This window comes from Solenopsis invicta, chromosome 3 (assembly GCF_016802725.1).
Source record: "Solenopsis invicta isolate M01_SB chromosome 3, UNIL_Sinv_3.0, whole genome shotgun sequence".
NCBI lineage: Eukaryota > Metazoa > Arthropoda > Insecta > Hymenoptera > Formicidae > Solenopsis > Solenopsis invicta.
The window spans coordinates 15732825-15746716 of NC_052666.1; the positions used below are offsets into that span (position 1 = coordinate 15732825).

General features: G+C 30.3%; 1 protein-coding gene across 5 annotated transcripts in view; it reads right to left on the reverse strand.

Annotated features, from left to right (window-relative positions):
• Window positions 1–13892, reverse strand: part of LOC105196912 — a 140090-nt gene that overhangs the window by 111982 nt on the left and 14216 nt on the right. For all 5 annotated transcript variants that reach the window (XM_039447676.1, XM_039447678.1, XM_039447675.1 and 2 more), the window contains exons 2-4: window positions 10543–11438; window positions 9025–9126; window positions 3290–3433 (exon numbers count right to left, since the gene is read on the reverse strand). In XM_039447676.1, coding sequence (XP_039303610.1) covers window positions 3290–3433; window positions 9025–9126; window positions 10543–11438 — 1142 coding nt within the window. The remainder of the gene's footprint in view (window positions 1–3289; window positions 3434–9024; window positions 9127–10542; window positions 11439–13892) is intronic.

A 13892-nucleotide genomic window follows, 5' to 3' on the forward strand; every position in this document is an offset into this window, starting at 1 on the left:
AATGATTATTAATCACAATACAAAATACTTTAAGATCTATTTTACTGTAAAACATCACAATTATTTTTAATTTTGTGTATACTTAATATTTTAACTTTAAAAAATTCTGGCTATTTTAATGCAATTTTAGTTTATGGAAAGTTAGCGTCATTGAAAATCATTATTCTCTGTTGCAAGTCGCAGAGTTATTCAATATTAAAACAAAAATGGCATTTTGGCAAAAATTATTATTCGGCACTAAGAACCGCTGTGACTGACAAAGGCTTTTTAATCGTGTTTTAAATATTATTCAATATTATTAGAAAAAAATCGTCAAAGCAACTTTTAAAATTAAGATGTAAATCCAATCACTGACAACCGTCTGCACAATGTATACATTTTTAGCGCGACGTTTCAACGAAAAAAACGCTCGTAGCAAAAGGGTTAAAACATTTGAAATACACAAAATACATTTAATCTTTTGATTTGGAATCCAAAATATACGTTGTATTTTACATTTCATCTTAAAAGATTAAAAGTATTTTGTATTTTGTAATTTAAATACTAAGATTGTCAGTATTTCAAATACTTTAATGATGTATTTTAAGGGCAAACTACATGTGCAGTAACAGCACTGTGGAGAGATAGTCTTTTATGAGTGAGAACCTTCGCGAAAATAACGAATTTTCGTCCTATCCAAGATCACTTGCTGGATAGAGTATAGTATCGTACTTCTCGTAGATCAAATAATGATCTTGTCTGTAAGCTACATCTTACCATAAAAAAAACTCGATAACTTCAAAGCAACTTAAAATTGTATATATTTAAAAGATAAAATTATATAGTGTTTTAAAAAGATCTGAAAGAAGGCTATAAAAATAAGAATATGCAATAAAAAATAGGGGTTTTATTTTTAAAAATTTAAGGTGATCTTGTCCTAACTTTGGCGACGCCATCCAAGGTCAAAGTGGGTCATAAGACCTTAAATAAATCTTTTTAAAACCTATGACTATCTGAAACAGTTCTCTATAAAAGTTATATTTTTCAAGATATTTCAGGGTATATTTTTTCCTTACACTATGTATTATAAAATATACTCATACAACACAGAAAACTTACAGCAATATTGCAAAAATATTGCAACGTAAAAAATACTGCAGCAATATAATAATATAATGACTTGTATTCAGAACGCGCACATATAAATGTAAATATACTTTTTTCGTCATTCGATCCCTGTTTTAAATTCAATAAACGATAAAAAATTAAATAACGAAAAAATACTTAAATTGCATTTTAATTGAATATGAATTATTATATTAACACATTATGGTATATGACTTCTAAGAATATCATCTGTTCCTGAATTAATTTTTATATAATCTTTGTAATAAAAATTTTATTGTTAAAATATATCCCATTAATTTTTATTTTCAAACTTGAATTTTAGCATTTGCCGTTTCAAAGAATCATTTCATTAGAATAAATAAAAAATTTTATAACATTACGCTTCTTATTCTGTATTGTGTGGTATTTTAATTATAAAAAGTAGAATTTCGCCACATTTATTTGATACATGCAGTGCCATGTAAAACACAATTTTTTCACAATTTTTTTAAACGTTGCTGCAACATTGCTAAAATAGTATTCCAAAAATTCTTCGCAAAATCTCTACAATATGGCACTAAATTACCGGCCTCGATAGACAAATTGGTAGGACATACGCACGGAATGCTGGGAAATCCAGATTTGAATTCTGACTAAAGTGTTATTTTTTCGCAATAAAATTCTTTAGTTTTTTCGGGAATCCTATAGATGCTTCTAAAACATTAATATTACGTATTCCGGCTTTATAACTGTGTTTTAAAACCGACAAAAATATGCGGTAGTTTAAATAAGCTGGAGATTATAAAAATTAAAATTATTACACAGCACTAAAAATTGCTGTGACAGACTTGCTAACCTTATGTTTAATTTCGTCAGTCTAATATGATTTATTATTGCTATGCTGTGCATCTATTAATAGCTGTTACAGCTAATATAGCAATGTATCTTCTAATATAAACTGAAATTTAACGCTTTTATCGTTAATTTGTTGCTTTATTCGCGATTTTATTGCTCAAGTCAATTTGATAAAAATAGTGGCGGTACACACTTAAGCTTAAGTTAACACAATTAGAAAAAAATTAAAAACTTAAATTTCTTTTGTGTAACTTTGTTGTTAATTAGTTGTCCCACTTCCAAGATGATTGCACTATTTTTTTATTCAGAGAAATCATCCTGCAATTACTCTGCACTACATCATAAAATATTGATTACATTAAATCTAGATGGATTGTTTTTTTTCTAATTTTATTGCTTAGCATTTTATTTAAATTCAATTTTGTTGTTTCATTTTTAACTGTCAAAATGTCAAAAATTATTCTACCTATTTTCCAGCTGCTTAATGTAATATTTTAAATTTACTAATTTACCTAATATCTATGGATCCTTCCTAAAAACGTCGAACAACAAAATCAGAAAGACATAATCTACCAAGATTTTCATAGAATTTACAAGTTTGAAGTGCTGTGTTGGCGCAAAGTAAGGAGGGGGGAGGGGGATAGTTTTTGAAGATTAGAAGTAAAGCAACAAAATCGGATTTAAATAAAATGCAAGTAATAAAATTAGAAAGATATAACCTATCGAAATATTTAATGAGAAATTGATTTTTCATAATGTAAACATATAAAGTAATTGTAAGCTAATTTCTCTTAATAAAGTTTGGTGCAATCAATTTAGAAGTGAAACAATTAACAACAAAATAGCACAAAAAATGTTTAGCTTTTATATTTTGATTTTTTCTAATAATTATGATAATTTAACCTTAAATTGGCAATTACTATTTTTAGTGATTTAAACAAACAAATTAGCAGCAAAAAAACACTTGTAAGAAATTTAGTGCTGTAAAGCCATTAGATGTTGATAATCAAGCGGAATAGTTACAATCCTAGTGAAGCACTCATGGAGTAACAGTAAGAATGCTATTTTATAGAACGAGAAATTTCGAGTTCCAATCACGGTTGGTTCATTTATTTTTTCGTCATTTACATTAAATTTCTGTTCATATTTTATTCGATTGTGCTATATTGATTGTGTCAGTTTAATAGATATTAAAGTTGCAACGTTACAGCAATATTTCTGCAAACTTGTGTATTGTATGGGTAAATGCTTCGACTTATGATTTGATTGACAACCAAAGTCTCGGAAGGTAAATAGAGGGATACCTGTATTTACATTTCAATAATTTTCTAACAATATAATATTTTACCTTGACCCATTTGTTTTTTAGTACACGTTCTTATAAATTCAGTTTCCTTACTAGATTTAATTTCCTTACTAGTATTTGTCTGCTTCACAGATCCAAATGTTGTATTATATTGAATAAAATATGTCAATGATAACGGCATACCATCTACATTTGAGAAAAATATAATATTGATTCAAAATTAAATATGTCTGTTTGTATGATTTAACAAAATATTTGAAAAAATATGTTAAGAGAGTTTTCGCTTTTAGTACACTTTTTATATCCTTTTCATAAATATTTAAAAAAAAACATAAAACTTAAAAATAAACTTAAAACTTGGAACGTTTAATCTTTGATATTTTAATGTTTTTTTTTTACAAACTTTGTCAAACATCAAATATCAATTAATAAAATAAAATGGCAAATAAGATTCAAGCACTATAGTTGATACAAATGTATTAAACAATACAAATATTTTCTCAATCAATATGTTCAAATATGTTCAGATGTTTCGACTCTAATTCGAATCATTTTCTACGAAAACATAATTTTTTAATTAAATTTTTTTTTATAATTCTGTGATGAGAACCAGGATGTCAAGAAGTAAAATAGAATGTGTCTTTCATTGCGCATGCCTGAGTGATGTTGTATTCGGTTCATAATTATTACATATCTAATATTTATACACTCAAGTAGAAATAGAATACAATAAACCAGTATTGAATCCTGACAAGATACCAAAAGATTATTTCATATTTCAGTACTGGTCCTGTATTAACCAACATTAAAATAAAAATGTTATGGTACTAATTATAAGCTCAATACATGGATTGCAATTGAATAGAAGTACTGATACAGTGTACTACCGATAAACTAGATTTTTTAATATCATATTCGTATTGAAATTGACAAAAAAATAAATTGAACATCGGTACTGAATGTAAGGTTTTCGATACCACATTTCGATACTACTAAAATTGAAAAATTGTCTCCTAGCACAAATCAGTATTCCGCTGACAGAGCAACAAGCAACTAAACTTTCCTGTTTTACAATGTCATATATTGTTGTTGGATATTGGACGCTATACATTAGTTCGCTGTTTAATCAATAGTGAAATTGACAAAAAAATAAATTGAACATCGGTACTGAATGTAAGGTTTTCGATCCACATTTCGATACTACTAAAATTGAAAAATTGTCTCCTAGCACAAATCAGTATTCCGCTGACAGAGCAACAAGCAACTAAACTTTCCTGTTTTACAATGTCATATATTGTTGTTGGATATTGGACGCTATACATTAGTTCGCTGTTTAATCAATAGTGAGCTCAAATGACAATATTAAATACTGTTGCAACTTAGAGAATTATTGTAATATTAACTTTTGGTAGTTATGACACTTTAATCCATATTGTATCGAACTTTAAGTCTTGGTCTATTATATGTAATAATAAGTATTAAAACTTAAAATACTCTAAACTATTCTATATATGTCTCATTATCATAGGAAAGGATTTGGTCGTTAATTTTTTAAATTCTTAATGGAAGTAGATAGAAAAGAATTAAAGAGACAAAATTGAATCATTTTATTTTATTGAACTATTATGTTTTAATTCAAATAAATTTAAATACGAAATAAGCTATTCATTGTTTTGAATTTGGATAAATTCATGATTCATGTCCTATTATATTATTATTCTTGAATCTTTTTTTTTATTAAAATGATATCAATTACGTTTTAATTCTGTAAGGAATTAAAATAAACTGCGTGACTCGCAAAACTTCTTTTGAATAGAAAGAATAAAATAAATCATTCCGTTTCATGAATCAACATGGATTTAATAGGCGAAGCAACTTTTTTCAGATTAAAAGAATAGGATACATGGATGGGATTTCAATCCCTTTTTATGTATTACAATAAATTGACGTAACTTGACGTAGTCTGTTTTGAATTGATAGCATAAGAGTATCGTAATTTCAATCCAACTTCATGGATTAAAATCGACTTCAAGGAAATACTGAAACTTAAATGGATTGAAATAAACTTTAAAAAATCAAAAATTTAAATTCGGTAATTATACGAATCCCCTAGCAAACAAAAATAAATTCAAATAAATTAAAAACTACAGTTTATTTTAATTTATCCGAGTTCGCACTTTAAAGTTTCGGAATATTTTTGGATTCAAATAGATTCATATGGATTGAAATACGAAATGCGCTATTCATTACTTTGAATTCGAATAAATTCATATCCCCATTATATTATTTTTGGATTTTAATTAATTGAAATACGAAATGAGCTATTCGTTATATTAAATTCAGATGTATTCATATTATTTTTGGATTCAAACGGATTTGAAAAATCTGAAGCGTAAATTCGAAAATGTTAAAATAAATTCATTTCTTTCCATTTCAATTTATTTTCGTTTACTACGCAATTTCTATATATTTTTATCCATTTCAATTCATTTCCATTTGATGGATGAGTAAAGTTACCGATTTCATTAAACTTTTAACATGTTCGTAATTTTTTACAAATCCGCGAGCCAAAGTGCCGAGTTCACTCAGAAAGAGCCAAAACAAGAACGCAGTTAATAGAGTAGACTCATATTAGGTGTAGTAAAAAAAAATTATTTTTGCATTAAATTGAAGGCTTTATTTAGCATAGTTAGAATAATCCGATTTAGATCAAATATGCACCGTTTTGTTCGATAACTTGTTGCCATTTTAAAGGTAATTTCATTATGCCTCTCTCATAGAAACCCTCGTCCCTATTGGCAAAAAACTCGGACAGTCGATTTTCACAACCTTCTCTTGAGGTAAATTTTTCATCAGCAAAATCATTTGCCATAGACAGAAACAGGTGATAATCACTTGGTGCCAGGTCCGGACTATAAAATGGATGCATAAGAACTTCCCAAGCTCCCAGAACTTCTGGCGAGTCACTATCAATGTGTGTGGCCTGGCGTTGTTCTGATGGAACACAATTCCTCTCCTATTAACCAAAGCTGGCCGCTTCTGGGCGATTCCTTCAGACGGTCCAATTGTTAACAGTACAGGTCCAAATTAAGAGTTTGGCCGTAGGGGAGCAGCTCGTAGTAGATGATTCCTTGCCAATCCCACCAAACACACAGCAAAACCTTCCTGACCATCAATCCTGGCTTGGCCACCGTTTGCGCCGGCTCACCGCAATTCGACGACGACCGTTTTCGCTTGACGTTGTCGTAAGTAACCCACTTTTCATCATCAGTAACCATCCGCTTCAGAAATGGGTCAATTTTGTTGCAATTCAGCAGCGATTCGCAAATGAAAATTCGGTCCATGAGATTTTTTGTGTTAACTCGTGTAGCACCCATACATCAAGCTTCTACTACACCTAATATATAAATTCTCGAAGATAGAGCGAAACGGCATAGAATGAGAACGGAATGTCGTGAGACCAAGCTATTGAACAGCTGTTCGCTTGACTCGTGTCAGGAATGAAACGTGCTAGGCCCGTAAATCAACTATTGCAACACACAATTCAACAAGCGCAGAACATGTAGTTTTAATGCTAATTAAAAATTAATCTCGCTTGAACGACAGTAACTCTGCCGAGAATTCGGAATCCTTGATGGTCGAACTCGAAACACTTGATCCCGACGCGCGACAGGAGTAAATCAGGAAAAGAGATCGTTAGCTGGAAATGTGATGATTGGACGAAGCATCGTCATTGTTTTTAAAAGTCTCGGTTTTCAAATATAAAAGCATGCTTCAAAGAGAGACACATATTTTTGACAGTTTCAATCGCCGACTTTCTTCCGTCCGTATACTTAAATAAAAACAATTGTATATTTAATGAGGCTTTTGTTAACAAGTCAATATCGAATACCTGTATCGAACTGTATAGATGATATCGTTTTAGTATAGTTTCGCATATTTCTATATTTGTGGTAAAGTGTTCAAAGGGTGTTTAAAAAGTGTCAATTTTGGTCTCTAAGACACTCCTAAATAGATTTAAAAAAATCATTGTTTGGGTACTCAAATAACAAGCAAAAATAATTATTTGTCCGAGAAGTGGAAATATTGCAAGAATAGCTTAGAGTAAAAAATGACATTAACTACATGTATGATTAATAATAATAAACCATAATTTTAACTAAAATTGCAAGTACATACCGCATATAAAAATCACAAACTACTTTAGTGCTATCAAGAATGCATCACATAAAGATGTAGTCCGCCTAGCATCCCTTGGCAGAGATCAGGATCCCACAGTTCATCACTCCTGTGATATTTTATGATTTCAAATCCTCTATGCCGTATGTATGAGTGTATGTGCAAATGTAATAATATAAAAATAACCGAATTTACAAGAAACGAATTTACTTGTTTGCACTTTCAGAATCTGATTATGATTTTTCATTAAAGTAATCGTCATAATCATTTGTATATTTACTCATTAATAAAACAAAAGATGGAAATGATGTTATTAAATATACTTGTAAATGCAAAGTAGGTCAACATACTGTACAATGTTGTTCTCAACATTTATGTGGTTTTTTTTGGTAAAGCTCGATTTCAAAGAACATTTCAATGCCTATTCAATTCCTCGATGATTACTTTAATGAAAAATTATTATTCTGAAAGTGCGAACAAAGTGTAAATTCGCTTATTTTTATATTATATATTCGCACACACGCATAATCGAAGACATGGCAGAGAGAGAGAGAGGGAGAGAGAGAGAGGGAGAGAGAGAGAGTTTGAAGTCATAAAATACCACAGAAGTGACGAACTGTGGGATTCTGATCTCCAAGGGATGCTAGACGGACTATATCTTCACATAGTACATCCTGAATAGTACTAAAGTAAGATGCGATCTTTACATGCAGAATATATTTACAATTTTAGGTAAAATCAATTTTCCAATTATTAACCATACATACAGTCAATGCCATTTTTTACTATATTTAAGCTATTCTTGCACACTTCTCATCATTTCTCAAATAACTGTTTTTTCTTGTTTTTTTAAGACCCAAACAATGATTTTTCAAGGTCTATTTAGAAGTGCCTTAGAGACCAAAATTGACACTTTTTTAACAATCTTCTAGTATGTATACTTTTTATAATATATAAACATCAATTACAGCACATGACTCTCATTTGCCGTATTATCTTATTAATTGATTATTTTGAAGACGCATTTATTATTTACTTATAAAAAAATATTTTTGGCATTATTCGCAAATCTATAGGGACTTGTAAAAAAATATCGTCTCACTTTTGTCACGATTTAAGATGCAGAGATTATCTGAAATAAAAAATTTAAATTCTTAATCTAGACAAGTGTAATTCTCGTCCGATTTACCAAGTTAAAAAATTGATTTTTGTAAAAACGGCAAAATTTTGAAAAAGGATTTTTTTGCTTTTTCCAATTTTTTTTAATCAAAAAAAATGAAATTTTTATTGAATTACAGATCGGTTAAAAGAAAAAATTTTATTTCTTAAAAATTTTAAATCAATCGGATTAAAACTAGACGAGTCATCGTGCCAATAATTTAAAAAAATGTTTTTTCAAAAAAAAACAAGTTAAATATTTTGCAAATAGTTTAAAGTTAATAAAAACTTTCGCAAATCTCTCATCTTTAATCTCAACGTTTAAATTATTAAATAATATTTCTTAAAAACGATTTTCTTTAATCCAAAAGCGAAAATATTCTTAACATTTTTTTAATAAAATCCTTTCGTAAAACATAAAGAATAAAAATATTACATACACTGTAAACATGTAGATTTTGCGCGTCTATATCCTGCAGGCGTCAATGTAAAGGATTCGATAAAAATTCTAATACTATTTACATAGTCTAAAAAATATGTTCCTGAAATGATAAAATGCATTGTAATAATATTCCATACAGGACAGAATATTGAAAGAACGTTGCTAATACTTAGCAGTGTTAAATAATAAATTTAAATATTACTTCTTAATTACTTTAACTTGTTGAGGTCACACTTCCAAATAATAACGTCGCATGGGGTCCACTGGACAAAATCAGATAAATTTAATATAATAAAAAAATTTTAATTAAAAAAACTGCAAAATTGGACTTTCTTACAAAAATATTCTTATAAAAATAAAATTTTTAATTTTTGACATAATTCAACAAAAATTTAGGGGTGTATTCTCAAAATAGTTTACTTTCAGATAAAAATTAGTTTCATAAAAGATTATTCAATTTTAAAAGGTCTGGATACCCTTAAATTTAGCATCGGGTCTTTTGGACCCCTGGTGACCGTTACAGGTTAATATAACAAATGTAAATTGAAGTTTTAAAATATTTAATAAAAAGAATGTATAATATATATAAGAAAATATTTTGTTTGCATAATATTCTTGTACTCCTACCACTTAGCACCAGACTTAACCTGCTCAGCCAGTCGGCAAAAGTAACAAAACACAAATTTTTTGTTTGGATATGTTAACTACTTTATACTTAAGCAAACAATTTATTGAATTTTGAAAAGCTCAATTTGAAAATGTACTGCATGTAATAGATTTCAGAAACATTTTTATTGCAATATTTCATATCACAAAATTTTAAAAACATTTCTGTTGTAACATTTCGTATATTTTGCAGAATCCTCTCAAAAGTATTGCACATGAAATATGAAAAGTTGAAACCTTTCTGAAAATTCTTTGCAACAATCGGTGCTATATGGGTTACACGCACGCGCGCGCACGCACATATACCTACAAACGCACGCACACGCGCGCACGCACATACACGTATATATGCATATATACATATCACGCACACGCATATACATATACACAAACATTAAATCAACATTTCAGAACTGCTGAATTACAACATTGAATGTTAAATCAACATTTAAAACATAAATTTAATAAATGTGCAGAAATGTGTAATGTTTATTGAATTTATATCCGTTGAATGTCTTGCAAATATTACATTTCAATAATTAGGAACATTGTTCAACATTGATTTAACGTTTATTCAATTTACACAATGTAGATATAATAAATAAAAAACATTAAAATAATGTTGAATAATGTTCCTAAATATTGAATTGCAATATCTGCAAGGCATTAACGGACATTAATTCAATAAACATTAAACATATTTCTTTAATACTTTTTCAACATTAAATCTACGTTTTAAATGTTGATTCTTTAAATGTTGTAATTGAACGATTTTGAAATGTTGATTCAATGTTTGTGTGTTGTTTGGACATAATAGATCAAAATTTCAATATCATGTTACTTTACAAACCTTTCGACACAGTGTAAGTCGTGTGTTTAGTCAACGCATCTTTTTCAGAACTGTATAATTTCGCAGAAAAATTTTTGTCGCATTTAGTGCTTATATTATCATCTTTATCAGTTGTAAGCGCTTTAGATGTCAGCTCCGTTAACCTCAAACTTGGAAACGTCGATACATTCAAAACTTTCTTTTCCTCCAAAGAAGATATCCCTAAAGGCTTGTAAAGTTTTCGTTTGTCTTCTGATGAAACATTAGAATATTTATTGCTCAGTAAACTATCACTTAGAGTTAAAGAATCATTTTTGTGAGTTTCCTTTAATATCGTTTCTCTGAGATGCTGCGCTTTAGCAATAATATGAGCAATCAACTTGTCAGTCACCATTTCATTCAATTTTTTCCTAGATTCCTGAAACTCGGATCGCTTGGTTTTGAGAACGGATCTATACATGTTATATGTATCAATTTTCTCAGATTTTAGAGATTTCTTCTCTTCAGTATTCTCTTCGGTATTGCTGTCAAATTTCACTGCCATTTTCTCATCACATTGTAAGTTGTCAATAGCAAACAAAATGTCTTTGTCTTTTTTCTTACTGTATGTGCATGTTTTTATTTGTAAATTTGAAAGTTTTGTCAAAAATGTTAAATGCAAAGAAACACGTAGTTTTCCTATTTTATGGCCACTATTATTTAATATCGGAATAAATTGAGAATATTTACATGAAAATATCTTGGATAATTCTTCTATGTATCCTCTACCAATAACTTCAAGGGTATTCTCCGCAATGATTACCAGTTCTATCACGTCACAATTCTTAATATAATTCTTAAAAAGTGCTGAGTTAGTTTTTATAGAATATACTTTGGTTGTATCCTCATTCGTTCTTTCCGTTCCATTGTTTCTAGGTCTGAAAAAAAATGTAAACACTTTTTGTTACCCAAAGCCACAAAAACGATAAAACATTTTCAGTTATAATTAACATAAAACTCATTTAAACTTATCTCACTTTTTTTCACTTAATTTATTATCAACCTTACATTACTCATATAAGTAATCAACAAACTCCAGCTTTATATATATGCTACATTAATCGTCCAAAACTTTTTTATTATATTTAGCGAAAATTGTTTTACATTAAAAAATATTTGCATTTATCATTATCTAGAGATAAATTATATCCGAAAAAAATTTTTTTTTTTAAATGTATATCAAATACATGAAATTATTTAAAAGTGTACTCATTAAATAAAAAAATTAATTGCTCAAAAATAAATTTAAGATCAATATAACCCTCACATCATTTAACCCTGACATATTATGTTGGATTCGATATTTTGGCACACATGGGTGAACGTCACCCAACCATTTTCAATTGTATATATCTCGGCACCTAATGCATTGAATTTGAATAATTTTTTCTTTAATATACGCTAGAAAACCAGAAAAAAACTAAATAGGTGCAAAAATTAAAAAGTTGAATATATTCAAAATATTCAGAACAAAAGAAGCGAGCGATTTATAAATGTCAAGCACTTTTGTAAAACAGTGAGTGTACAACACTCAATGTATCAGCTGAGAGTTAATCAGCAAGTATTAGTAAGACAACGAACGACTGATAAAATAACCTAATTTGTGTCTAAATAATGGAACATTTCTTACGAATATTCTCTTACATTGTCTTATGTGCTAAATCATATGCAAATGGGACTTGGTTAGAGGGCGCATGAGTGAATGGACGGAGAAGCGTGAGCGTGTGATTTAGCATAGAGCAATTAGTAGAATAAGCGTGAGGGGAAAGGTAGGGGAGTGAGTACGTGGAGAGGTGAATAGAAGGAGGAAGGGAAATTGGAGGGAGAGTGGAGAAGTATAGTTTAGAGGAGATACAGCGAATTGTAGGAAGACTCCGAGTTGAGGTTATGGCACCGGGAAAGGCGGGAGCTGGAAATGAGGCCGGTAAGGTAGGAAGTAAGGACTTAAGACAAAGAAAGTTAGTGACGGAGGATAACGCGAGCGGTAAGAAGGTTACTTTTAAGATGACGGGGGCAGAGGAGGCGAAGAGCGATTGGAAAGAATTTAAAGGAGTATGGCTAAGAGAGGTTAAAGAATTAAAGGAAGAGGTGAAGAAATTACGTGAGTCGGTGGAAAGAGCTAGAGTTAGAGAAAGGGAATGGGAAAAAAGGTTTAAGAATATGAAGGAAAGATTAGATAGCGTAGAGAGACAGACGGCAAATATAAAGGAGTCGATGAATGAGGGGGAGTTGAACGGTTCGAGGAGCGGGGAAGGGGAGGAGGGAAGTTCTAGGAGCGGAGGAAGCTGGAGGACGCGGGGAAGCGAATGTAGTAGGCTAAGCGAAAGAGAGGTTAGTAAAGTAAGGAAATGGGTGACTGAGAAGGAGAGAGAGGAAAGGCGGAATAACTTCGTAATTAAAGGTTTAGGAGATAAGATAAAAGAGGGGAACAAGGTAACATGGGTGGAAAAGTTTATAGAGAAAGAACTAGGAATAGAGTGTAAGATAAAGATGTGTAGAATTAACGAGGCAGTAGTATAGCAAAAGTAGAGAGGGAGGATAAAAAGTGGGAAATTATGGCAAATAAGAGTAAGCTAAGAGGAGGAAAGATATATATAGAAAATGATTTATCGTGGGAAGAGAGAAAGATACAGGAAAGAATACATAAATGGAAAAGGGAACAAAGAGGGAAGGGGGTGGAGGTGAAGGTAGGAACGGGGAGAGTCAAAATAATAATACTTGGAGAAGCTGGGGTGAGATATAGGAAGAGATAGATAAAGATAGGGTAGCGAGAGAGGAAGGGGGGAGGGAATGGGAGAGGGAAAATAGTACAAATTTCGAGTAAGCCAAGAAGGGGAAGGGGGGAAAGCAGAGAGGAATAAAAGGGAAATCAAAAGTTTTATGTTTTGGAACATAGCAGGAATATGGAGGCAAGATATGGAATTTTGGAAATTTGTTGGGGACATGGAGTATGTCTGTTTAATTGAAACTTGGGTAGAAGAAAAGGGGTGAGAGAAAATTAAGGGAAAGTTACCGGCGACGCACAGGTGGATGTGTAGTTACGCAAAAAGGGTAAAAAAGAAAGGTAGAGCAATGGGGGGATTTATTGTAGGGATAAGGAAAGACTGGAAAAAAGATAAATTAAATTTAGAATGGGAGGAGGAGGAAATTGTAATAAAAATCAAGGGGGAGGAAGGTGAGAAAGATTATATAATAGTAGCAATTTATGTCACAAGAAATTGGGAAACGATAAGAAGGATAATAGAAAAAGTGGTAGAAGAGAATAAAGAGGAGTATATAGTGGTAGGAGGGGATTTTAACGCAAGAATTGGTTTAGAAGGAGGTAATGACGA